Raw genomic sequence first — 27,962 nt, 5'->3', positions numbered from 1 at the left:
AGAATTTCGTTTTACTTGGATCCACAATCAACTCCCATGGAAGCAGCAGTCAAGAAATCAAAAGATTCATTGCATTGGACAAATCTGCTGCAAAAGATCTCTTTAAAGTGGTCAAAAGCAAAGATGTCACCTTGAAGACTAAGGTGCGCCTGACCCAAGCCATGGTGTTTTCAGTTGCCTCCTATGCATGCAAAAGCTAGACAATGAATAAGGAAAACCAAAGAAGAATTGATGCCTTTGAATTGTGGTGTTGGTGAAGAATATTGAGCATACCATGGACTGCCAAAAGAAGGAACAAATCTATCTTGGAAGAAGTACAACCAGAAATGTCCTTAGAAGCAAGGATGGCGAGACTGTGTCTCACATACTTTGGACACGTTATCAGGAGGGATCGGTCCCTGGACAAGGACATCATGCGTGGTAAAGTGGAGGGTCAGCAAAAAAGAGGAAGACCCTTGACGAGATGGATTGACACAGTGGCTGTAACAATGGGCTCAAACATAACAATTGTGGGCATGGCACAGGACTGGACAGTGTTTCATTCTGTCATATATAAGGTCAATATGAGTTGAAACCGACTCGACGACACCTAACAACGACAACAACTATTAGATTTCCTGAAGGTAATAAGAAATCCAAATATAGCAATGAATTGTATGCAGTAGAAAGGAAAATTCTTCCTTAGCCGATCCCAGCTCTTACTTTATTTGTCTAAAATACTTTTGGGAACTTTGAGCCACAAAACTTTTAACTATGTTTGGAAGCAGTTGCTTAAATATTTAGTATAAGCTCAGTAATTGATTCTATGTATTGTTCTAAGAACCCAAGCCAGGTAGCCTAAGATTTCCTTTTTGGCCATTCTAATCTTGATTAATATGATGTGTATTCACTAATACCGCCAATCATGTATGAATTCCTAGCCTATATCCTTTAAACATGAACTACAGAAGACTATGAGAGAAATATGCAGTACCTTAGGCCCCACTCTATTTAGTGATTTAAAGGAAAAATATATTTATCAAATATATATTTACCAATTTGAAACTGTGTATAAGTAGCAAATTTAGTATATAAAAGTTACATGTATTACTTCTGGGTAGTAAGATTATTTTCTTAAATTGTCCAATGTGAAAAATACCTTTTTTTTCTTTTAATGGTTCTGTATATAAGCTAAACCATTTTGTGCCTTCAGAGGTGTATATCATTGCTTTGTTGATATTATTTGCCATTTTATTGTTAATTATAAAATATGAAAACAGCTTTTAGGTAACTAAATAGTATATATGATTAATTAGTTAATTGAATAACAATTTCGTGTTCCTAAGCTTATTCACTTTGCTCTAATTAGAAGCTTTACTTTTTGAAGTTGTGCATTTTGGTCACTAAGGGATTGGCTGATTAATGAAGGATTTCTGGTCATGTTGCCAAATGAGATACACTGATCTTTAGAGTAAAAATAATGGTCCCAACTAGAGTATAAAAAATGAGTTGTAGTTAGAAGTGCATGTTTGTTGATGAGAGGTTCTTTTAAAAGTAACTGAAACTAGAAAGGACATAGAAATTTTAATGTAGATTCTTTTTTTAAATTTTTATTAGCAACAATGATCACATATCCTATCTTTTTAAATAGTTTTATTCTTTGCTAAAAAACTTAAAATAATGTATTTGACCACTGTACTGGCTTAAGAAGTACCACTTATCTTTGACAACTCAGCTCTTGTAATTCCTTGGAGTCATCATCTCAACATCATTGATTATTGTACTGTACTGTCTCAGCAAGTGGGCTAACATGGATAATCTTCTAGAAATATTCCAGATAAAGCATGCTTGGTTTTTCTTATTTGCTGCCCACCACCTCCCTCCCCTCCCCCGGCCCCAATTACAAAAGCAGGATTAAAGGAAAACTATTTTCATTTCATATTTTGGTCTCATACTGAACACTCCTTTCTTTTTGAAAATGTGAAGAATGGAGTGTTTTGTATATGACCATTTATCAAAGAAAGGGTGGGGATACAAATATGTACACACTGTGCTTATAGAGCTGCTATGAGTTGGAATTGACTCGATGACAACAGGTTTTTTTTGTTGGTTTGTTTGGGCTTCTATTAAAAACATAGAAGAATAAACAAGTAAACCCTACAAAAGCCACAACCTATATAAGGCAGAAACTTGTCAGAGAAGGAAAACTCAAATATTTTCCACTAAAACTAGGGACAGAGAAGTGATAAGACTGCACTCTGTCAAAGGCAGAAAATATGGGCAACCCAGAAAAACAAGGCAGTCCTGTCGAGTTCTGGCTCTCACAGGTTTCACTGTACCTGTTTTTTCAAGTGATTGCTTATAGGATTAGAGAAAGAAAGAATTGGAGGGGCAGGGAATATAATTTATTTTATAACTACCACCACCTATGAAATAGGCTTACCAAAACAACAACAACAACAACAACAATCAATCCTGAATCTGAGCAAGCCTGTAGGTTTAACTGTCAATATTCAGGAAATACAAGTGACAGAAGTGCATGTTAAATAATAGCACAAGGTTGCAATCCGAGAAACCCATACTGTGGAAAACTCTACAAGACAGAGGAAGAGTTAGAGAGAGAGAACCTACAGAGTAAACTGGACTTCAGAGACATATCAGCCAGCCATACTTTGAAGCTGGGTGATGAGTCTGGTTCATTGTATTATTCCCTCTTCTTTTATATATGTTTGAAAAATTCCGTAGTAAAAAATGTTAAGGAAAAAATTATGTCTGTTTGGACACATACTCTGTCCTTTGTTCTGTTAAACTCCCTGTCAGCTGATTTGCAGATCATTAATTTTATAGATAGAGAAATTATTTGCTAAATGATAAAAAAAATGTCTCATAATTCAGCACTCTTCCAGGGGAATAGTCCTCTAGACTTTTGTCATTACGATTTAATAATTCTTGAAATATCTTGTACATATAATAATCATGTGTATCATTTCTGCCAAGTGTAGAGGACACACACACACACACATTTCAAAAGTACATGTCTCTGCTTTAGAATGTAAGATCTATGAGAACAAGTACTTAGTGTCTTTTTTTCACTTAGAAATTATACTAGTGCCTGGTATATATTAGGTGCTTGATGAATATTTGTTAAATAAGTAGGAACTTCTGTACTTTGTTATATAATAACACTTATATAGCACTTTTTACATTTTCAAAGTGCTTTCACTTGCAGTCTTTGATTTTTCCTGTCCTCACTTTCATGAGACAAATGTCATCTTCATTAATGGAAGAAAAATAGTGCACAGAAAATAATGCTTGAATATAAATAAATGCTAAAAAATTTCAACTGCATTAGAAACTATGTATAATAATGAATTATTTCTGGGGTGACTTTCTTTTAACTGGAAATCAGTAAGGCTGGGTTGACAACTAAGTCTCTCCCTACATATGTTTTGACTTCAGAAATACTAGTTTGAATCATACAACATTGGCAGTTTTAAAGGTCAGAAAAAGTTGACTATCATAATTTCACACAGTTCCCCATAGAGAGCAGTAAGGTCAACTAGAAAGAAGATGGACAGAAGTTGTGACCCTGCCCTCATGTTTGTGTGCTTGCCAGTCATCCTTAAAAACTGACAACTGAATGGGCTGTTGGGGATCATTTGTATTCAGTTCACTCTTTCGCTCATCCCACCTGTTTCCCTTTGCTCATTCACCCAGAGACTCTTAATTTTCATTAATGCAATATGGCCATTGGTTGATTGGCATTAGTAGCTGTAGCAAGGAACAGAGACAGAACTCTGACAGCAACACATTGATGTCTTAGAAGTAGTGCTTCTGGTAAAAGAACCACTGACTGCCTCAATACGTTTAGCCAACTAGGAGCTGGAGATATTTCTTCCTTAGTATAGCAGAGCCCCACCACGTGGATACTTCATGGACAAAGCAAATTTGGCAATGACCTCTGCATGCCAACCTACCCCTGCGCAGGTTGAGATTTGCAAAAGGAACCCGGTTAGTGTCAAGTAAAGCTGAGTCCAAGAGGAATTTAATATTCTACTGATTGATAAATACTGGACGTTCATAAATGTATCCTAATTGAATGATGGATGAGTTAAACTCATAGACACTATGAAAACACTTTAGAGCATAATAGAAGAGGAGCATTATAGATAAAAAGAAAAATCTTATCCTGAGAACAGAATTAGAATAAAAAACAGAAGAAAACATTTGACCATATGTAGTTGACATTATTGATAGTCAAAGAGAAAGCATGACCAGAAAATGAGATGAAAAATTATGCCCATAATTGCAGAAATTAAAGGACAATGCTTAATGTGAGAAACGAGGTATACAAAAGAAAAAAAAATCAATAATATGTTGAAAGCAGTTAAGAACAGAATCAGCATACCAAAAACTTGAGTATAAAAATTTTTTTTTATGTATTCAAGAATATTAAAGGAACAACAAAAAAAGGTATTTATGTATCTGTACCTATGACAAATTGAAATGAACCACAATATCTGTCCCTACCACTACCATCATTGTTGTTGTTAGGTGCCATCTAGAAGATTCTGACTCATAGTGACCCTGTGTACCAAAGAAAGAAAGAAACACTCCCCAGTCCTATGCCATCTTCACAATTGTTGGTATGTTTGAGACTCTTATTATACAGCCACTGTGCCAGTTCATCTCGTTAAAGGACTTCCTCTTTTTCACTGACCCTCTTCTTTACCAACTATGAGGTCCATCTCCAGAACTGGTCCCTCCTGATTACATGTTAAAGTACCTGAGATGAACTCTTAGCATCCTCCCTTCTAAGGAGCATTCTGGCTGTATTTCTTCTAAGACTGACTTGTTCGTTCTTCTGGCAGTTCATGATATACTCAGTATTCCTCACCAACACCATAATTCAAAGGCATCAATTCTTCTCCAGTCTTCCTTATTCATTGTCCACCTTTTGCATGCATATGACACAATTGAAAGTACCATGGCTTGAGTCAGATGCACCTTAGCCCTCAAGCTAACATTTTTGATCTTTAACACTTGAAAGAGGTCTTCTGCAAACAATTTGCTCAATGCCTTACGTTCTTTGATTTCTTTTTTTTTAATTGTGCTTTAAGTGAAAGTTTACAAACCAAGTCAGTCTCTCACATAAAAACTTACATACACCTTGCTACATACCCCCAATTACTCTCCCCCTAATGAGACAGCCCGCCCTCTCCCTCCACTCTCTTTTTGTGTCCATTTCGTAAGCTTCTCACCCCCTCTACCCTCTCATCTATCCTCCAGGCAGGAGATGCCAACATAGTCTCAAGTGTCCACCTGATCCAAGAAGCTCACTTCTCACCAGCATACATCTCCAACCCATGGTCTAGTCCAAACCATGTCTGAAGAGTTGGCTTTGGGAATGGTTCCTGTCCTGGGCCAACAGAAGGTCTGGGGGCCATGACCACTGGAGTCCTTCCAGTCTCAGACCATTAAGTCTGGTCTTTTTATGAGAATTTGGGTTCTGCATCCCACTGCTCTCGTGCTCCCTCAAGGGTTCTCTGTTGTGTTCCCTGTGAGAGCAGTCGTCGGTTGTAGCCGGGCACCATCTGTTTCTTCTGGTCTCAGGATGATGTAGTCTCTGGTTCATGCAGCCCTTTCTGTCTCTTGGGCTCGTAATTACCTTGTGTCCTTGGTTTTCTTCATTCTCCATTGATCCAGGTGGATTGAGACCAATTGATGCATCTTATTTGGCTGCTTGCTAGCATTTAAGACCCCAGAAGCCACTCTTCAAAGTGGGATGCAGAATGTTTTCTTAATAGATTTTATTATGACAATTGACTTAGATGTCCCCTGAAATGATGGTCCCCAAACCCCTGCCCCTGCTACACTGGCCTTCGAAGCATTCAGTTTATTCAGGAAACTTCTTTGCTTTTGGTTTAGTCCAGTTGTGCTGACCTCCCCTGTATTGTGTGCTGTCTTTCCCTTCACCTAAAGTAGTTCTTCTACCATCTAATTAGTGAATACCCATCTCCCACCCTCCCTCCCTCCCTCCTCTCTTAACCGCAAAAGAATGTTTTCTTCTCAGTTTAAACTATTTCTCAAGTTCTTCTAATAGTGGTCTTATACAATATTTGTCCTTTTGCAACTAATTTCACTCAGCATAATGCCTTCCAGGTTCCTCCATGTTATGAAATGTTTCACAGATTCCTCACTGTTCTTTATCGATGTGTAGTATTCCATTGTGTGAATATACCATAATTTATTTATCCATTCATCCGTTGATGGGCACCTTGGTTGCTTTCATGTTTTTGCTATTGTAAACAGTGCTGCAATAAACATGGGTTTGCATATATCTGTTTGTGTGAAGGCTTTTATTTCTCTAGGATATATTCTGAGGAGTGGGATTGCTGGATCATATGGTAGTTCTATTTCTAGCTTTCTAAGGAAGTGCCAAATCGATTTCCAAAGTGGTTGTACCATTTGACATTCCCACCACCAGTGTATAAATGTTCCAGTCTCTCCACTGTTTATTATTTTGTGTTTTTTGGATGAATGCCAGCCTTGTTGGAGTGAGATGAAATCTCATTGTAGTTTTGATCTGCATTTCTCTAATGCCTAATGATCATGAACATTTCCTCATGTATCTGTTAGCTACCTGAATGTCTTCTTTAGTGAAGTGTCTATTCATATCTTTTGCCCATTTTTTAATAGGGTTATTTGTCTTTTTGTAGTTGAGTTTTTGCAGAATCATATGGAATTTAGAGATCAGGCACTGATCAGAAATGTCATAGCTAAAAACTTTTTCCCAGTCTGTAGGTAGTCTTTTTACTCTTTTGGTGAAGCCTTTGGATGACCATAGGTGTTTGATTTTTAGGAACTCCAATTATCTGGTTTTTCTTCTGCATTCTTAATAATGTTTTGTATACTGTTTATGCCATGTGTTAGGGCCCCTGATGTTGTCCCTATTTTTTCTCCCATGATCTTTATCTTTTCAGATTTTATATTTAGGTCTTTGATCCATTTTGAGCTTGTTCTTGTGCATGGAGTGAGGTATGGGTCTTGTTTCATTTTTTTGCAGATGGATATCCAGTTATGCCAGCACCATTTGTTAAAAAGGCTGTCTTTTCCCCCATTTAACTTTTTGGGGGCCTTTGTCAAATATCAACTGCTCATATGTGGATGGATTTATGTCTGGATTCTCAATTCTGTTCCATTGGTCTATGTGTCTGTTGTTGTACCAGCCTAATTGCTCTTGCTAGGACTCCAACACAATGTTGAATAAGAGCGGTGATAAAGGTCATTCTTGTCTGGTTCCCCATCTCAGTGGGAATGCTTTCAGGCTCTCTCCATTTAGGGTGATGTTGGCTGTTGGTTTTGTATAAATGCCCTTTATTATGCTGAGGAATTTTCCTTCCATTCCTATTTTGCTAAGAGTTTTTATCATGAATGGGTGTTGAACTTTGTCAAATGCCTTTTCTGCCTCAATCAATAAAATCATGTGAATTCTTGTCTTTTGTTTTATTTATGTGGTGGATTATATTAATTGTTTTTTCTAATTTTGAACCATCCCTGCATACCTGGTATTTTTCCCACTTGGTCATGGTGAATTATTTTTTTGATATGTTGTTGAATTCTATTGGCTAGAATTTTGTTGAGGATTTTTGCGTCTACGTTCGTGAGGGATATAGGTCTATAATTTTCTTTTCTTGTGGTATCTTTATCTGCTTTTGGTATCAGGAATATGGTGGCTTCATAGAATGAGTTGGTTAGTAGTCCATCCTTTTCTATGCTCTGAAATACCTTTAGTAGTACTCGTGTTAACTCTTCTCCAAAAGTTTGGTAGAACTCTGCAGTGAAGCCGTCTGGACCAGGGCTTTTTTTTTTTGTTGGGAGTTTTTTGATTACCTTTTCAATCTCTTCTTTTGTTATGGGTCTATTTAGTTGTTCTACCTCTGTTTGTGTTAGTTTAGGTAGGTAGTGTGTTTCTAGGAATTCATCCATTTCTTCTAGGTTTTCAAATTTCTTTGAGTATAGTTTTTCATAGTGATGTGATATGATTCTTTTAATTTCAGTTGGGTATGTTGTAATATCGCCCATCTCATTTCTTATTTGGGTTATTTGCTTCCTCTCCTGTTTTTCTTTTGTCAGCTTGTCCAGTGGTTTATCAATTTTGTTGGTTTTTTCAAAAAACCAGCTTTTGGTCTTGTTAATTCTTTCAATTGTTTTTCTGTTTTCTATTTCTTTAGTTCAGCTCTAACTTTTATTATTTGTTGTCTTCTGGTGCCTGTGGGTTTTTTTTTGTTGTTGTTGTTTTTGTTTTTTTGCTCTCTTTCTATTTCTTTAGGTTACGGGGATAATTCTTTGATTTTGGCCCTTTCTTCTTTTTGGATGTGTGCATTTATTGATATAAATATTGGCTCTGAGCACTGCTTTTGCTGTGTCCCAAAGGTTCTGATAGGAAGTGTTTTCATTCTCATTGGATTCTATGAATTTCTTTATTCCATCCTTAATGTCTTCTGTAATCCAGTCTTTTTTGAGCAGGGTATTGTTCAGTTTCCAAGTGTTTGATTTCTTCTCCCTGCTTTTACTGTTATTGATTTCCACTTTTATGGCCTTATGATCAGAAAAGATGCTTTGTAATATTTCAATGTTTTGGATTCTGCTAAGGCTTGCTTTATGACCTAATATGTGGTCTCTTCTAGAGAATGTTCCATGTGCACTAGAAAAGAAAGTATAGTTGGTTGGAGTTGGGTGGAGTGTTCTGTATATGGGAGAACTACGAGGTCAAGTTGGTTGATTGTGGCATTTAGACCTTCCGTGTCTTTATTGAGCTTCTTTCTGGATGTCCTGTCCTTCACCGAAAGTGGTGTGTTGAAGTCTTCTACTCTTATTGTGGAGCTATCTCACTTTTCAATGCTGATAGAGTTTTTTTTATGTATCTTGCAGCCCTGATATTGGGTGAATAAATATTTAATATGGTTATATCTTCTTGGCGTATTGTCCCTTTAATCATTATATGGTGTCGTTCCTTATCCTTTCTGATGGATTTAACTTTAAAGTCTATTTTGTCAGAAATTAGTATTGCCACTCCTGCTCTTTTTTTGATTGTTGTTTGTTTGATGTATTTTTTTCCATCCTTTGAGTTTTAGTTTTTTTGTGTCTCTAAGTCTAAGGTGTGTCTCTTGTAGGCAACATATAGATGGATCTTTTTTTTAATCCATTCTGCCACTCTCTGTCTCTGTATTGGTACATTTAGTCCATTTACATTCAGGGTATTTATGGATAGGTATGAATTTAGTGCTATCATTTTGATGTCTTTTTTTGTGTGTTGTTGGCAGTTTCTTTTTCCACTTAATTTTATGTGCTGAGTAGATTATATATTGCTCTTTCCTCATATTTGTTGTTGTTGATTTTGTTTCTGCTGAGTATTTTTTCTTGTATTTTATTTTGATGAGTAGGATAGTTTGTCTCCTTTGTGGTTACCTTATTATTTACCCCTGTTTTTCTGAATTTTTTTTTCTTTGTATCACCGTATCTTCCTCTCCATATGGAAGGTTTATGATTACATATCTTCGTCCCTCTTTATTATTTTAATGTTGTTTTCTTTTATATAATAACATCGCTGTTACGCTGTTTTGAGCTTTTTTTTTTTATAATCTTGCTTTGTTTTTTTGGATTTCCCTGTCTGGGTTGACTTCTGGTGGCTCTGTCTAGTGTTCTAGTCTTGGGTTGATACCTGATATTATTGATTTCCTAACTAAAGAACTCCCTTTAGTATTTCTTTTAGTTTTGGTTTGGTTTTTACGAATTCCTTAAAGTTATGTTTATATGGAAATATCTTAATTTCACTTTCCTATTTAAGAGACAGTTTTGCTAGATATATGATTCTTGGCAGGCAATTTTTTCCCTTCAATTTTTTAAATATGTCATCCCATTGCCTTCTTGCCTGCATGGTTTCTGCCGCATAGTCCGAGCTTATTCTTATTGTTTCTTCTCTGTAGGTGACTTTTCATTTATCCCTTGCTGCTCTTACAATTCTCTCTTTATCTTTGGTTTTGGCCAGTTTGATTATAATATGTCTTGGTGACTTTAAGATCTACCTTATGTGGAGTTCGATGAACATCTTGGATAGATATCTTCTCATCTTTCACGATATCAGGGAAGCTTTCTGCCAACAAATCTTCAACAATTCTTTCTGTATTTTCTGTTATCCCTCCCTGTTCTGGTACTCCAATCACTCGTAGGTTATTTCTCTTGATAGAATTCCAGATGATTCTTAAGCTTTCTTCATTTTTTAAAATTTTTTTATCTGATTTTTCTTCAAATATATTAGTGCCAAGTGATTTATCTTCGAGTTCAGAAATTCTGGCTTCTTTTGCTCAGTTCTGCTCCTCTGACTTTCTATCGAGTTGTCTACTTCTGTAATTTTATTGTTAATCTTCTGAATTTCTGATTGCTGTCTGTGGATTTTTTCTAGCTTATTAAACTTTTCGTTATGTTCCTGAATAATCTTTCTAATTTCTTCAATTGCTTTATCTGTGTGTTCCTTGGCTTGTTCTGCGTATTGTCTCATTTCCTTCCTGATGTCTTGAAGGGTTCTGTATTTTAAACTTTTGTATGCTGCATCTGGTAATTCCAAGAATGCATATTCATCTAGAGGATCTGTGGATTCTTCGTTTGAGACCCTGTTTAGGTGATCATGGTTTGTCTCTTTATGTGACTTGATATTGACTGTTGTGTCTGAGCCATCAATAAGTTACTGTATTAGTTTATGCTTGTTTACTATGTCGTAGCTTTTTGCTTTGTTTTGCTTTAGTATACCCCTATGGGTTGCTTGAGTGAGCTAGCTTGATTATTTTCGCCTTTGAAGCTCTGACGTCCTGTCACCAGATGGCTAGAGCTGTTATCAGGTATACCAGTCTAGGGGTCCATTCAGCTTTCTTGTATGAATTCAGCTCAGGTTTCCAGGTAGCTGATCATCAAGTGTGTGTTACAGGCTGTGTCCTACAGTCTTAAAGGTGCAGGGGTGATGGGCGTATATACTGTATCTGATTGCAGCATGGGGTCACACTCTGAACACTGCAGGGGGCTGAGAACTGACCCCCTAGTGGCTCTGAGGAAAGCACGTCCCTGTTCCCTAGACCCTGCAGGTGGGTGGGTTGTACAGACAGACCATGGGCACCCAAAGTTTTTGGTTGTAAGGACTGGGAGGTACCCGTTATATTTGGACCCATGTCACAGGTGGCTGGGTGACCTGAGTGGAGCTACCAGTCCTTAGGTCCCTCATGTGGTAGGTGAGGACTTTGTTTAATAGGCAAAGCAATGTCAAACATCAAACACCCACCTCTCCACCACAGAGCTGAAATGGTTGGAAATGGGAAAGGTACTCAAAGTCCACGGACGTTTATGCCTGGACAGGAGCTGCTTCTGTCCTGAGCTCCCCCGGTTAGTGGAGCTAGCAAATTATCTTTTCCCCCAAATGCAAATTTTTTCCTTCCCCAAGGCCAGGAGGTTGGTTCTAGGTGCTCAACAGTGCCTATCTCAGGCCCAGGGAATTCAACCACTGAAGCCAGTTTGGGGGGGGGGGTGCGTTAAAATATACACAAGTACTTAGGTTTTGCCGTGAGCGCCATTCTCCTCAGATTCCGGAGGTGTGAGTAGGCTGTGTGGCTGGCTGCTTCTCCCTGAGGAAACTGCGGCCGAATGCTAGTACCAGCCCGCCATCGCTGTGCCTCTGGGAGTGGTGCCTGAGGGCTCCCCGGGATTCAGGTCTGGTAACTCCTCTCCGCTTTTGAACAGTCTCTTCCTCCCCCTGCCCTTAGTTCATTTTCTAAGCTTGCCTTTGAAGCTTCAGGCTCCAAGCTTGTCACAAATACACTCGTTTGACTTGTTTTTTCGGGTCTTTGTTGTAAAGAGGGCTCGCCGGAAGCGTCTGTCTATTCTGCCATCTTGGCTCCACCTCTCCATTTTTTGATTTCTTGACTGCTGCTTCCATGGGTGTTGATTGTGGATCCACTTAAAATGAAATCCTTTACAACTTCAATCTTTTCTCCGTTTATCATGATGTTGGTTACTGGTCCAGGTGTGAGAATTTTTGTTTTCTTTCCTCTCTTTTTTTTATTATTGTGCTTTACATGAAGGTGTACAGGACAAACTAGCTCCTCATTAAACAGTTAGTACACATATTGTTTTATAACATTGGCTACAACCCCACAACATGTCAACACTCCCCCATCTCAGCCTTGGGTTCCATGTTACCAGCTTTCCTGACCCCTCCTGCCTTCTAGTCCTTGTTCCTGGGCTGGTATGCCCCTTCAGCCTCGTTTTGTTTCATGGGTTTGTCTAATCTTTGGCTGAAGGATGAACCTCAGGAGTGACTTCATTACTGAGCTAAAGGAATGTCCGGGGGCGATAAACTTGGGATTTCTCCAGTCTCTATCAGGCCATTAAGTCTGATTTTTTTTTTTTTTTTAATGAGTTAGAATTTTTTTCTCCATTTTTCTCAAAATGTGTCTCGTACTCTCTGTTGTGATCCCTGTCAGAACAGTAGGTGGTGGTAGCTGGGGACCATCTAGATGTGCTGGACTCAGTCTGGTGCAGGCTGGGATAGTTGTAGTCCATTAGTCCTTTGGACTGATCTTCCTCTTGTATCTTACATTTTCTGTATTCTCCCTTGGTCCTGACGGGGTGAGAGCAGTGGAGTATCTTAACTTAGATGGCCAATCACAGAATTTTAAGACCCAAGATGCTACTCACCAAAGTAGAATGTAGAACCTTTTCTTTATGAGCTATGTTATCCCAATTGAGCTAGATGTTCCTGGAGACCATGGTCCCCACAACCCTCAGCCTAGCAATTCCGTCCGTCAGGGAGTTTGGATGTGTCTATGGAGCTTTCATGACCTTGCCTCGGACAAGTTATGCCGGCTTCCCCAGTATTGTGTACTGTCTTACCCTTCGCCAAAGTTACCACTTAGCTATTGTCTATTTAGTGTTTTTCCATCCCTACCCCTCTCCTCCCTTGTAACTATCAAAGAGTGTTTCTTTTTGTGTGTAAATCTTTTCATGAGTTTTTACAGTCGTGGTCTCATAAAATATTTGTCCTTCTGTGGTTGACTTATTTCACTCAACATAATGCCTCCAGATTCATCCATGTTATGAGATGTTTCAAAGATTGATCGTTGTTCTTTACCGTTGTGTAGTACTCCATTGTGTGTGTGTGTGCCATAGTTTGTTTATCCATTCATCTGTCAATGGACATCTAGGTTGTTTCCGTCTTTCTGCTATTGTGAACAGTGCTGCAGTGAACATGGGTATGCATATATCTATTCATGTGATGATGCTTATCCTCTAGGATATATTCCTAGGAGTAGGATTTCTGGATCATATGGTATTTCTATTTCTGGCTTTCTAAAGAAGCGCCATATCATTTTCCTAAATGGTTGTATCATTTTGCATCCCCACCAGCAGTGTGTAAGAGTTTCAGTCTCCCCACAGCCTATCCAGTAATGCTAGGGTAACATGATATCTCACTATGGTTTTAATTTGCGTTTCTCTAATGGCTAGTGATCATGAGCATTTCCTCATGTGTCTGTTGGCTGCTTGAGTGTCTTCTTTGGTGAAATGTCTGTTATTTCCTTTGTCCATTTTTTAAATGGCTTGTCTTTTTATTGTAGAGGTGTTGGATTTTCTTGTATATTTTAGATCAGAAATTTGTCTGATTTGTAATAGCCAAAATTTTTTTCCCAGTCTGTAAGTTATCTTTTACTCTTTTAGTGAAGTCTTTTGATGAGCATAAGTGTTTAATTTTTAGAAGATTCCAGTTACCTAGCTTATCTTTTGTAGTTTGTGTGTTGTTGGTTATGGTTTGTATCCTGTTTATACCGTGTATTAGGACCTCTAGTGTTGATCCTATTTTTTCTTCTATGAACTTTATAGTTTTGGGTTTTAATTTAGGTCTTGATCTATTTTGAATTAGTTTTTGTATTTGGTGTGAGGTATGGGCTGTGTTTTATTTTTTTGCAGATGGATATCCAGTTTTACCACCACCATTTGTTAAAAAGACTTTCTTTTTCCCATTTGATGGACTTGGGCTCTTGTCAGAGATCAAGTGACCGTATGTGGATGGATTTACATCTGGATTCTCAGTTCTGTTCCATTGGTCAATGTACCTTCCATGGTACCAGTATCAGCCTGTTTTGAGTACTGTAGCTGTATAGTACGTTCTGAGGTCAGGTAGTGCGAGTCCTCCTACTTTATTCTTCAGTGGTGCTTTCCTTATCTGGGGCCCCTTCCCTTTCCATATAAAGTTAATGATTAGTTTTTTCCATCTCTTTAAAGAATGTCATTGGTGTTTGGGCCGGGATTGCATTGTATTTGTAAATTGCTTTGGGTAGAATTATCATTTTTACAATGTTGAGTCTACCTATCCATGAGCATGGTATGTTTTTCCATTTATATAGATCTCTTCTGGTTTCTTGCAGTAGCGTTTTGTAGTTTTCTTTGCATAGGTCCTTTACATTCCTAGTTAGATTTATTCCTAAATATTTTATTGTTTGAAGGGCTGTTATAAATGGTATTTTTTTCATGATTCCCTTTTCATCATTCTCTTTATTGGTGTATAGGAATCTGATTTTTGTATGTATATCTTGTATCCTGGTACTCTGCTGAATGTTTCTATTAGTTCCAGTAGTTTTCTCATGATGTCTTTTGGGTTTTCAATGTCTACTATCATATTGTCTGCTAATAGGGACAGTTTTACTTTTTCATTACAATTTGAACGCCCTTTATTTCTTTGTCTTGCCTTACTCTAGCTAGGGCTTCCAGCACAACGTTAAATAGGAATGGTGATAAAGGCCATGATTGTCTTTTTCCTGTTCTCAAGAGGAATATTTTCAGCCTCTCTCTGTTAAGAATGATGTTGGGCATTGGTTTTACATAAATGCTCTTTATTATGTCTAGGAATTTCCCTTCTATACCTATTTTGAGAGTTTTTATCAGGGATGGGTGTTGGATGCCTTTTCTGCATCAATTGAGATGATCATGTGATTCTTTTATTTATGTGGTGGAATACGCTGATTGATTTTTTAATGTTGAACCATCCTTGCATACCTCTTATGAATCCTACGTGGCCACGGTGTATTATTTTTTTAATATGATGTGGAATTCTATTGGCTGGAATTTTGTTGAGAATTTTTGCATCTATATTCATGAGATATTGCTCTATAATTTTTTTTTTTTTTTTTTTTTTTGTGGCGGCTTTGCCTGGTTTTGGTGTCAGGGTTATGCTGGCTTCATAGAATGAATTTGGAAGTATGACTTTATTTTCTATGTTTTGAAATAGTTTGAGTAGTATTGGTGTAAACTCTTCTCTGAATGTTTGGTAGAATTCTCCAATGAAGCCGTCTGGGCCAGGGATTTTTTTTTGTTGGGAGCTTTTTTTTTTCCCCCTTATCTTTTCAATCTTGTCTCTTGTTATGAGTCTGTTCAGATTTTTGGCATCATTTTGTCTTACTTTCGGTACATACTGTGTTTCTAGAAATTTGTCCTTTTCCTCTAGGGTTTCAAATTTGTTGGAGTATAGTTTTTCATAATATTCTGTTATGATCCTTTTTATTTCAGTTGGGTCTGTCATAATGTCCGCCATTTCATTTCTTATTTGGGTTATTTATGTCCTCTCGTGTTTTTCTTTTGTCAGTTTGGCCAGTGGTTTGTCAATTTTGTTGATCCTTTCTAAGAACCAACTTTTGGGTTTGTTGATTCTATTGTTTTTCTATTCTCTATTTCATTTATTTCTGCTCTGATCTTTATTATTTCCTTTCTTCTAGTGGCCGTGGGCTTCTTTTGCTGTTCTCTGTTTGTTCAAGTTCTGTGGCTAATGTTTTGATATTGTCCCTTTCTTCTTTTTTGATGTATGCATCTGTTGCTATAAATTGACCTCTGAGGACTGCCTTTGCTGTGTCCCAAAGGTTTTGGTATGATGTGCTTTTATTCTTTTTTTATTCTAGAAATATTTTGATTCCGTCTCTGATTTCTTCTATTAGCCAGTGGTTTTTAAGCGGGGTGTTACTCAGTTTCCATGTAATTGATTTTTTTTCCTTGCTCTTCCTGTTAATTTCTACTTTAATGGCATTGTGGTCAGAGAACATACTTTGTATTATGTCAGTGTTTTGGATTTTGTTGAGGGTTACTCTGTGGCCTAAGATGTCTATTCTGGAGAATGTTCCATGTGCATTGGAAAAGAATGTGTACTTTGCAGCTGTTGAGTGTAGTGTTCTATATATGCCTAAGAGGTCAAGTCGGCTGGTTGTGCCCTTTAGCTTTCTGTGTCTTTGTTGAGTTTCTTTCTAGATATCCTGTGCTTTAATGAGAGTGGTGTGTTGAAGTCTTGTACTATTATTGTGGAACTGTCAATTTCTCTTCTCTGTCCTGTTAGAGTTTCCTTTATGTGTTTTGGAGTCCTGTCATTGGGTGCGTAGATGTTCATTATGGTTAAGTCTTCATGATATATTGTGCCTTTAATCATTATATAGTACCATTCTTTGTCTTTTATGGTGGATTTTGTTTTAAAGTTTGTTTTATCTGAGATTGGTATTGCCACTTCTGCTCTTTTTTGGTAGCTGTTTGCTTGATCTATTTTTCCATCCTTTGATTTTTAATAGATTTACGTTTTTGTTTCTAAGATGTGTCTGTAGGCAGCATATTGATGGATTCTGTTTTTTTAATCCATTCTGTTACTCTGTGTCTCTTTATGGGTGCATTTAGGCCATTTACGTTCAGTGTAGTTGTTGATAGGTATGAGTTTATTGCTGTCATTTTGTGGTGCTAAAATTTTCTTTGTTCCTCTTACTCTCCTGTGCTGAGTTCCTTTTGTTTGTGGATTTCTTTTTCATTTCTTTTTTGTAGATTTTGTTTTTATTGAGATTTTATTTTTTTCTTCTTTATTTTGATGAGTAGGTTTGTTAACTTTCTTTTTGGTTACCTTGAAATTTACCCTTATCTTCCTAAGTTTGAACCAGTCTGTTATTACTTGGTATCACCTTGCCTTCCTCTCCATTATAAAGTTCTATATCTATACTGTTTATTCCCTCTTTTATTGTTCTGACATTGTTGTCATTTATAGATTAACCTCTCTGGTTCCCTGTTGCAATGCTTTTGGTTTTGGATATCCTTGAGAGTTCATTTCCTAGGTTGGTATCTGGCTGGTACAGTCTTGCCTCCTAGATTCAGGCTATTGTCTGATGTTGTTTGTTCTCAGACCAAGGGACTCCCTTTAATAATTCTTGTAAGTTTGGTTTTGTTTTTACATATTCTCTTAATTTCTGTTTATCTGGAAATGTCCCAATTTCACCATCAGATTTCAACAAGAGTTTTGCAGGATATAATTATTCTTGGTTGGCAATTTTTTTCTTTTAAGATTTTATATATGTTTTCCCATTATCTTCTTGCCTGCAGTATTTCTGCTGAATAATCAGAGCTTAGTCTTATTGCTTTCCCTCTGTATGTGACTCTTCATTTTTCTCAAGCTGTGCTGAGGATTGTTTCTTGTCTTCAGTTTTAGTGAGTGTGATTATGATGTCTTGGTGATTTTCTTTTGTTGTATATCCTATATGGGGTTTGTAGAGCTTCTTGGACAGTCAGCTTTTCATCTTTTGTGATATTAGGGAAGTTTTCAGTCAGCAGTTTTTCAACGATCCTCTCTGTGTTTTCCATTTTCTTCCCCTGTCCTAAAACTCTTATAGCTCAAATTTTTCTTTTGAATGTATTGCACATCATTCTCAGTGTTTCTTCATTTTTCTTCTTTTTTTTTCTGATTTTTCCTCAAAGTGGTATCCAAGTATTTGTCTTCAATTTTGCTGATTTTGTCTTCCATTGTTTTGCAGCTGTTCCTCAGACATTCTATGACATTGTCCGTTTTCTGAAATTTTGTTGTTTACCTTTTGGATTTCTTATTGCTGCTTTTGTATGATTTCTAGTAGTGAATTTACTTTGACATTTTGTTCCATATGACTTTCCTGAATTCTTCCAATGTTTTGTCTGTATTTTCCATGATTTTGTCTATTTTTTTCCTCATTTTTGTCAGCTTATTGCTTCAACTCTTTAATGGCTCTGCATATTAGAGATTTGAATTCCCTATCAGGTAGTTTCAGTGCCATTTTTTCTACTGGAAAGGCATCTAGTATTTTATTTTGGATGCCTTCTGAAACCATCCTGTCCTTTTTTATTATGTTTTGATATTGTCTGCTGTCTTTGGGACATTGAGTAGTTGTTTTCTTTGTTTATTGATTGTAGATTCATTTGTTGTCTCCTGCTTTTTTGGTTTATTTGGTTATGTCTTAGCAGACAAGCTGTGCATTCTTTGTTGTTTGCTTGTCTGTGGGCATGATACTTCTCACCACCTTATCCAATGGGCAGGGCCAGTCGCTCAGCTGTGGTGCAGCAGGGTAGGTTCAGCTGAAGGGGAAGGGCTAGAATGGGTTGTTTATGGCACATACTGTAGCCAATAAGGCATGGCTGGGTGTCAGTGCAGGGTAGGCTCTAGTAGGCTGTGCCTGTGCTGCTTGGGGTGCCATTTTCAATGTACAGCTCAGATATCCAGGAGGGAGGAAGGAGGTTGTGATGTGTGGAGCTAAGTGGGTATGGGACGGAAGAGAAAGAGGAGAGAGGAACAGGAGCCAAAAAAAAAGTGCTAAGGGAGCCTTGCCATTGGAATGGAGAGACAAGAAACTGAGAAATGAAGAAAAATTAAAAGGAAAAGAGAAAAATATAAATAAATACTAAAAAGGAAAAGAAAAAAAAATGCCTCCAGGGATCCTGCCATTGGCCAGGGAAATGATTCTCATGCCTGGGGGCACAGCCTACCTAGAAGGGGCAGAGATGGCACACAGCATCAGGTATTCAGGAGACAGGAAAAAAAAGGTAAGTAGAGAGAGACAAGAAACCGAGAAATGAAAAAAAAAAAAAAAAAAGGAAAAAAGAAACAGAAAAGAAAAAAAAATGTCCTCAGGGATCCCACCAGTGTAGCAGCATAGAGCACTAAAGCAGTTTCTCAGCCCAGCAATGCTTCATAGCCTGTCAAGAAGTGTAGATGGCACATGGAGCCAGGTGTTTGAGAGAAAGGAAGGGGAGGAGGTGAGAGAGAGGGAAGAAATCAAAAGAAGTTGAAAAAAGCAACATCAACAAAGAAATGGCACTGAAGGAGCTGATTGGTGTGGGCGGGATGAATCCCAGCAGCATGGAGCCAACGCCTCCCTAGCTGAGCAGCAGCAGCCTACTGGGAAGCAGCAGAGGCCAAGCAGAGGGAAGAAGGGTAGGGAGTGGGAAAGCATGTATCACTGGTTACCGGGTGCTCTGTCTCCTGCTGAGAGCTCTGTGAATCTGCTTTCCCATACTCCCTGTCCGCTGATCTCCGACTGGAGTCCAAGATGGCAAATCCATGCTGTGTTAGTTGGTAGGGGACCTCTGCTCTGTATCTCTGCTTGCTCTCTGTTCTCTGTCACTTTCTTATTCCATTTGGTGCTTGGTTGAGTTCTTTATTTCTTTATTTGGTGCTTAGGGCTCCAGGATTGACATTTTTCTCTGTTTCACTTAGTTTTTCAGGTTTTTGCTGTGGAGGGACAGCATGGTGCTTCTGTCTGTAGCACCATTTTGGCTCCACCTCCAGGAATTGTATTTTCCTTATGTTGAGGTGTAATCCATAATGAAGGCGTAGTCTTTGCTCTTCATCACTAAGTTTGTCAAGTCCTCTTCACCTTCAGCAATCAAGGTTGTGTCATCTGCATATCAAAGGTTGTTAGTGAGTCTTTCTCCAATGCAAATCCCACATTCCTCTTCATATAGTCCAGCTTCTTGGAATATCTGCTCAGCATACAGATTGAATAAGTATGGTGAAAGGATACAACCCTCATGAACAACTTTCTTGCCTTTAAACCACGCAGTATCTCCTTGTTCTGTCTGAACGACTGCCTCTTGGTCTGTGTACAGGTTCCATAGACAAGTACATGAGGATGAGTGCAATTAATTGTTCTGGAATTTCGATTCTTTGCAATGTTATCCATAGTTTCTTATGATCCATACAGCCAAATGCCTTTGCATGGTCAATAAAACAGGTGAACATCTTTCTAGAATTCTCTGCTTTCAGCCAAGATCCATCTGACATTAGCAATGATATCCCTTGTTTCACACCCTCTTCTGAATACTGCTTGAATTTCTGGCAGTGCCCTGACAATATACCGTTGCAACCACTTTTGAATGACCTTCAGCAAAATTTTACTTGTGTGTGATATTAATGGTATTGTTAAATAATTTCTACATCTTGGTGGGTTCCTTTTATTTGGAATGGGCACAACTGTGGATATCTTCCAGCCTGATGGCCAGGCAGCTGTCTTTCAAACTTCTTGGCACAGACGAGTGAGCGCCTCCACTGTTGCATGAGTTTGTTGAGACATCTCAATTGATATTCTTTCAAATCCTGAAGCCTTGTTTTTTGCTGTGCCTTCAGTGCAGCTTGGACTTGTTCCTTCAATGCCATTGGTTCTTGATCATTTGCCAACTCCTGAAATGTTTGAATGTTGACCAATTATTTTTGGTACAGTGACTCTGTATTCTTTCCATCTTCTATTGATGCTTCCTGCATCATTCATTATTTTCCCCTTAGGATCCTTCAGTATTGCCACTCAAGGTTTGGATTTTATCTTCAGTTCTTTCAGCTTGAGAAATATTGTGCGTGTTCTTTCCAACTCCAGGTCTTTGCACATGTCGTTATAATACTTTGTCTTCTTGAGCCCCCCTTTGAAATCTTCCGTTCAGCACTTTTACATTATCCGTCACCACCACTACACTCTCCCCTCTTGTTGTTGTTATGTGCCTTTGAGTTGGTTCCAACAGATAGCAACTGTACAACAAAAAGAATCACTGCCGTGTCCTGCACCATCCTCACAATTATTACTCTTGTGACCATTTTTGCAGCCACTGTGTCAGTCCACCTTATAAAGGGTCTTCCGCTTTTTCCTCGCGCTCTACCAAGCATGATATCATTCTCCAGGGTCTAGTCCCCCCAGCTAATGTGTCCAAAGTATGTGTGACAGAGTCTTGCCATCCTTGCTTCTAAGCAGCATTCTGGCCGTACTTCTTCCAAGACAGATTTGTTTGTTTTTCTGGCAGTCCATGGTATATTCAGTATTCTTCTCCAGCACCACAATTCAAAGCCATCAATTCTTCTTCTTTATTCATTGTCCATGTTTCACATATATATGAGGTGGTCGAAAACACCATGGCTTGAGTCAGGTGCACCTTAGTCCTTAAAGTGACATGTTTGTTTTTTAACACTCGAAAGAGGTCTTTTGCAGCAGATTTGCTCAAGTCAATGCAGCGTTTCGTTTCTTGACTGCTACTTCCATGGGCGTTGATTGTATATCCAAGTAAAAGGAAATCCTGGACAACTTCAGTCTTTTCTCTGTTTATCGTGATGTTGCTCATTGGTCCAGTTGTAAGGATTTTTTGTTTTCTTTATGTTGAGGTGTAATCCATAGTGAAAGCTGTGGTCTTTGATCTTCATCATTAAGTGCTTCAAGTCCTCTTTGCTTTCAGAAAGCAAGTTTGTGTCATCTGCATATCGCAGGTTCTTAATGAGTCGTCCTCCAGTCCTGATGCCGAGGTCTTTTTCATATAGTCCAGCTTCTCTGATTATTTGCTCAGCATACAGTTTGAATAAATATGGTGAAAGGATACAACCCTGACACACACCTTTCCTGATTTTGAACCACGCAGTATCCCCTTATTCTGTTGAAACAACAGCCTCTTGATCTATGTACAGGTTCTTCATGAGCACAGTTAAGTGTTCTAGAATTCCTATTTTTTATAATGTTATCTTTAGTTATGATCAATACAGTCAAATGCCTTTGCATAGTCAATAAAACACAGGTAAACATCTTTCTGGTCTTCTCTGATTTCAGCCAAGATCCATCTGATATTAGGAATGATATCCCTCATTCCATGTCCCCTTCTGAACCTGGCTTGAATTTCTGGCAATTCCCTGTCAATGTACTTCTGTGACCACTTTTGAGTGATCTTCAACAAATTTTTTTTTCTGTGTGATATCAGTGATATACTTCAATAAATTCCACATTCTGATGGATCGCCTTTCTCTGAAATGGGCTCAGATATGGATCTCTTCCAGTTGATTGGCCAGATACCTGTCTTCTAAATTTTTTAGAATAGATGAGTAAGTGCTTCAGTTGCTGCATGCGTTTGTTGAAACATCTCTATCAATATTCCGTCACTTCCTAGAGCCTTGTTTTTCTCCATTCCCTTCAGTGCAGCTTTGAGTTCTTCCTTAAGCACCCCACTTCTTGATCATATGCTACCTCCTCAGACGGCTGAATGTTGACCAATTCTTTTTGATACAGTAGCTCTTGTATTCTTTCCATCTTGTTTTGGTGCTTCCTGTGTCATTTAATTTTTCCCCATAGAATTCTCTTGTATTGCAACTTGAGGCTTGACTATTCTCTTTAGTTCTTTCAGATTGAGAAATACCAAGCATGTTCTTCCCTTTTAGCTTTCTGATTCTATGTCTTTGCACATTTCATTGTAATACTTTACTTTGTCTTCTCAAGCCACACTTAGAAATCTTCTGTTTAGCTCATTTACTTCATCATTTCTTCCTTTCCCTTTAGCTACTCTACATTCAAGAGCAACTTTCAGAATGTCTTCTGACATTCATTTTGGTCTTTTCTTTCCTGTCTCATTAATAACCTCTTGCTTTCTTCATGTATGATGTCCTTGATGTCATTCCATAACTCATCTGGTCTTCGGTCATCAGTGTTCAGTGCATCAAATCTATTCTTGAAATGGTCTCAAATTCAAGTGGAATATACTCAATGATGTACTTAGGCTCTCATGGACTTGTTCTAATTTTCTTCAATTTCAATTTGAACTTGTATATGAGCAACAATAGTCTGTTCTACAGTTGGCACCTAGCCTTCTTCTCACTGATGATATTGAGCTTTTCCATCGTCTCTTTCCACAGATGTAGTCAGTTTGATTCCCGCATATGCCATCTGTTGAGGTCTATGTATATAGTCAATATTTATGTTGGTGAAAAAAGGTATTGCCATGATGAAGTCTTGCAAAATTCTGTCATGTGATCTCCAGTGTCATTTCTGTCGCCAAGGCCATGTTTTCCAAATACTGTTCCTTTTTCTTTGTTTCCCACTTTTCCATTCTATCACCAGTAATTATCAGTGCATTTTGATTGCATGTTTGTTCAATTACAGACTGTGGAAGTTGGTGAAAATCTTCAGTTTCCTCATTTTTAGCATTAGTGGTTGATGCATAAATCTGAATAAATAGTCGTATTAACTTGCCTTCCTTGTAGGCGTGTGGATATTTTCCTGTTGCTGAAAAGGTTATACTTCAGAATAGATGTTGAAATTTTCTTTTTATGAGGAATGCAACTCCATTCTTCTAAAATTTGTCATTCCCAGTGTGGTATACCATATGATTATCTGATTCAAAATGGCCAATACCAGTCCATTTCATCTCACAAATGACTAGGATATCGATGTTTATGCATTCCATTTCATTTTTGATGACTTCCAATTTTCCTCAATTCATACTTCATACATTCCATATTCCTATTGTTAATGGATGTTTGCAGCTGTTTCTTCTCAGAAAGGCAGTCTTTCCTCAATGATAATTTGTAAACTTAAATGAAAATTAAAATATTGGAAAGTAATGTACCAAAAATGTTAACATTGTCAGTCTCTGTGTTATTGCTATTTTTTTTCTTAAACTTCTCTGCATTTTTCATAATTGGCATGTATTGCTTTTATTGTCTGAACAAATATTATTAAAAAAAAGATAATTGAAAAGCCAGAAAGAAACCTCTTTTTATAAAAGTATCATTTTTGAATTATTCTCTACATTATCTCCCAGTTTTTTGTTATATAATTATGTTTGGTTTATATTTTTTTTTGATTTAGCAGGAGCCTATTTGCATTAATGTAGCATTTAGCAGTCTGTCATCTGCATAATTATACATCTGTGATTATAGGTAGGATAGAAAAACTCCCATCTCTGAATTAAAACAGTCTCTTAGCATTTGTTATCTGTAGAGAGCATACTGGTGTTATGAATAAGAGGCAGACAATGTGAATGAAGAATGAGTTTGGTAATAGATACAAGAGCAATGTGAACACCTTCAGTTACCCCTAAGTTCAGAGTCCCAAGGCCATGAAAGTTTTCTCATACATTGAGCAAATAGATGAAGCATCTTTTTAGGGTTCTATTCAGAATGTCTTTTTATTTTGATTAAATGCTGAGTTTTTCAGTGGTTTTGTGTGAGTTATTGGTTACTGCTTTTTAAAAGTTAAATATGGTTTTGTATGCTTTCTAATGAACTCACTTTTATTTCCCCCTTAGATTTGCCTGCAATGGGTAACTCAGTGTTTTTGGAATTATTTAGATTGGATAGAAATCTGCCATTATATTGCTACTTGTGTTTTCCTTGGTCCTGATTATCAAGTCTATATCTGTATAGCTATATTCAAACATCTGCAACAAGACATTCTACAGCACACTCAGACTCAAGATCTGCAGGTTTTCCTAAAAGTAAGTATTCTTGTCTCTAGGGAAAAATGTTGGTTAAGAATTAATAGATGTAGTAATATAGCAGAGTAAGGGTTATTCTTTTTCTTTTCTTGTGTTTTCCAAACTCTAGATAATATCGTTATATTATTCCATTGCTGTGGAGTCAATTCTGACTCATAGTGACCCTATACATGTATAATCTAAAAATAAATAAATAAAAAGAATTAATAGCTAACTTTGATTGGGTGGTTAGTGTCAGATATTTTCTAAATGCTCATTCAGTTCTAAAAACAATCCTGAGAGGTAGGTAGTAGTATTATCCCCATTTTAGAGATGAACAAACTGAGGCACAAAGTTGCCCAAGGTTATATAGCCAGTGAGTGGTGTAGCCAGGACATAAAGTTGTCTGGATCCAAAACTTTGCTTTTAACCATTGTACTATACCAAAAGACATATCTATTTGTGTGTGTGTGTATATATATGTATATGTGTATATGTATATACATACCCAGCCCAACATATATATTTAATATTCCTATGTGTTATTTGGGCAATAAAATTTCAAGTTATTTTGTTAGCACTGATTTTTGATACTTTAAAAAACTTTTAATATAATTTTCTATACCATCATATTCTATGTAATATTTTTCTAAACTTGCAATGTTTTCATGAAAAAGTATTCTATCATAATACACTTTTTAAAAAATCACTACTATATATAAGTTAATATTTTAAAAACAAGATATAGTTGCCTAGTTTCTCACTCACAATAATGTGACTTTTGAAGCTCTGGATCTTAGGAAATACATGATGTATAAACACATCCCTGCGTGCAATTCCCAGTGGAAATGTACTGCTGCAACACATTGTTTTAAACTGTTTTCTTGAATGTAAATTGTCCCCCTACTCCTTGTACCCATCATTCCACAAGCACACATATACACACATACACCAAAACCAGCATTTATTATTTTCTAGGCTTTCTCTAAGTCCACAAATAATTTCTATGTAAATTAATTTTTTCTTTATTCTTTATCATGATGTACTTGTCAGAGTTATTTTCTATTTAATGGTGTTTTTCTTTAAATAAATGCCCTTCATCATTTAAGAAACTTTCTACATACATCACTAGAATTATAATCTTAGGAATGTTCTTGCTGAAAAAGGATACCAAGACAATGGTTGCACATGTAGAAGACAAACTAAGATAGAAAAAGAAAAGAATGATCTACAAGAAGTGGTTAGAAGAATGAGAAGGGTTAAGCAAGTGGGAATCAGGTTGAGGACAAAATGTGGGTTCATTGTCAGTAAGGAGTATTTTCATCAGCTCTAGTGGTCAGGTAAAGGAATTTCAAAGTCTGAAACTTTCCCAGTCTTGTATCTGATATCCCCCTAGCCATAACCCATTATTCTCTATCCTCTTATCCCACTTTACTTTCTTTTTAGTGTTTATCACTATCTGAAATTATTTTATAGATGTTTTTGTCCATCCTCCTCAGTAGAATGTGTAAGCTCCTTAAGGACTATGATTGTCTGTCTCATTTATTGATACATTTTTAGTACCTTGTATAGTACCTAGCTTATTGTAGGTGCTCAATAAATATTTGCATGTGGAATAAATAAATATATAGGAAAAGAGAATGGGCTTAATTTTATTCACATTGGATAGCCAACATTACTAAGTTCTTCTAATCCTTATTTATCTTCCTTTCCATTAGGAGAGTGTCTTTATGTTTCATCATGCTTAAATTTAATTAATGTTGGTGATTATTGTACTTTCATCCCTTTCCTGCAAGGAAAAGTTGTAATAGGGTTTGCAAATGGGGACGTCTTTAAATGTGTCTCCAGCTCTACTGCACCCTGGTCATAATGCTGTCCATTTAAAACTAACAGATTTTTAGATGAGAAAAAAAGATGACCTCTACTACCTAAGCCCAATGTAAATTACTAACTTTGAATTGAGTTGGTTTATATTCAAATTAAGAACATGTTAGGAAGTAAGTAATTTTAGCACTTGTCCTGGTACTAACCTTACTTTTTATTTCTACTGTTTGCATTCATCTGAGGGACTAGGAAAAGAGCTTTACTGGCTGGTACCATGACTTCATTTTATTTTCAGCAGGTCCACTCTTGTCTTATGACTTTTGTGGTGAGATTAATTCTGGCGTGGTTTGTTTAAATATACATTCAAATACCCTTTTAACTATACAATTAAATTCTGTAATAATTTCTTATTTGGAAAATACATAAATATATGCACACTATTCTTCACCTAGTCACATATAAATCAATAATGAAATATTGACTAATAAAATATTTTTATTCTTCCTTTTCTAGGAAGATCTTCCAAATCAGGAATAGATACAGGATTTTAAAAATCTGCATTTGACTACAGTTATCCCTATTAAACCTTGGAAATTGTTTTTCACTTTCTGATCCAAAATCTCAGACTTTCACAAAGAGAGAGAAGGAAAAAATCAGTAATTCTCCATTTAACTACATGTTGTTGTTGTTAGGTGCCATCGAGGCAGTGTTGACTCATAGTGACCCTATATACAACAGAACAAAGCGCTGCCTAGTCCGTGACATCCTCACAATCATTGTAATGCTTGAGCCCATTGTTGCAGCCACTGTGTCAATCCATCTCACTGAGGGTCTTTCCTCTTTTTTCACTGGCCCTCTACTTTGCCAAGCATGATGTCCTTCTCCAGGGACTGGTCCCCCCTGATAACATGTCCGAAGTATGTGAGATGAAGTCTCACCATTCTGTCTCCTAAGGAGCATTCTGGCTGTATTTCTTCCAAGAGATATTTAATGGATACCACAGCTATAAAAACATTCTTACATAGATTACCAGTATTCCATCATGTTATTGCCTGACTCTAGAGCCTTCTCTGTCCATTGCCTAAAAGATAAAAGCCAATCTGCCATCACCCAGTCATCTCCATTTTCCAGCCCTAACCAACCTTTCTAACATTATCTAATCTCCCAAAAGGCGTGCTCTGTACAAGCCAACATGATTACATTTTATCTGACAAAGAAAGTGAGCTTCAAACAGGAGGGAGAAAACAAAGATAGTCAAGAAAAGTATGTGAATCAAAATATTTAAAGTTTAAGGTTACCTCATAAAATGATACAAGAAGAAAATTGGGAGAATATTTTATAGCCCTGGAATAGGGAAAGCCTCTCTAATCTAACATTAATTCACAATGCCATAAAAAAGATGATCAGTACAATTAACATAAAAGCTTAAAAATTACCACAAAAGTAAGTAAAAAATACCCCTAGGGTGAGAGAGGACTTCTGTAGCATACCATTGGGGTTTCGGTAGAACCTAAGCCCACCGCTCCCATTTGAAAATAGGTACTAGGATCACTTAGAGATTAATGTATAGCTAAATACTGGTAAAG

General features: G+C 37.2%; 1 protein-coding gene across 7 annotated transcripts in view; it reads left to right on the top strand.

The window, feature by feature from the left end:
* Nucleotides 1–27,962, top strand: part of TBC1D32 (TBC1 domain family member 32) — a 318,311-nt gene that overhangs the window by 272,689 nt on the left and 17,660 nt on the right. For 6 of the 7 annotated variants that reach the window (XM_064290365.1, XM_023539436.2, XM_064290356.1 and 3 more), the window contains one exon: nucleotides 24,385–24,573. The exons of the other annotated variant lie outside the window; for it this stretch is intronic. In XM_064290365.1, coding sequence (XP_064146435.1) covers nucleotides 24,385–24,573 — 189 coding nt within the window. The remainder of the gene's footprint in view (nucleotides 1–24,384; nucleotides 24,574–27,962) is intronic. 7 annotated transcript variants of the gene reach the window in all.

Source organism: Loxodonta africana, chromosome 1 (assembly GCF_030014295.1).
Source record: "Loxodonta africana isolate mLoxAfr1 chromosome 1, mLoxAfr1.hap2, whole genome shotgun sequence".
NCBI lineage: Eukaryota > Metazoa > Chordata > Mammalia > Proboscidea > Elephantidae > Loxodonta > Loxodonta africana.
The sequence above is the reverse complement of the archived record's forward strand: the minus strand, read 5'-3'. Positions and strand labels throughout refer to the sequence as shown.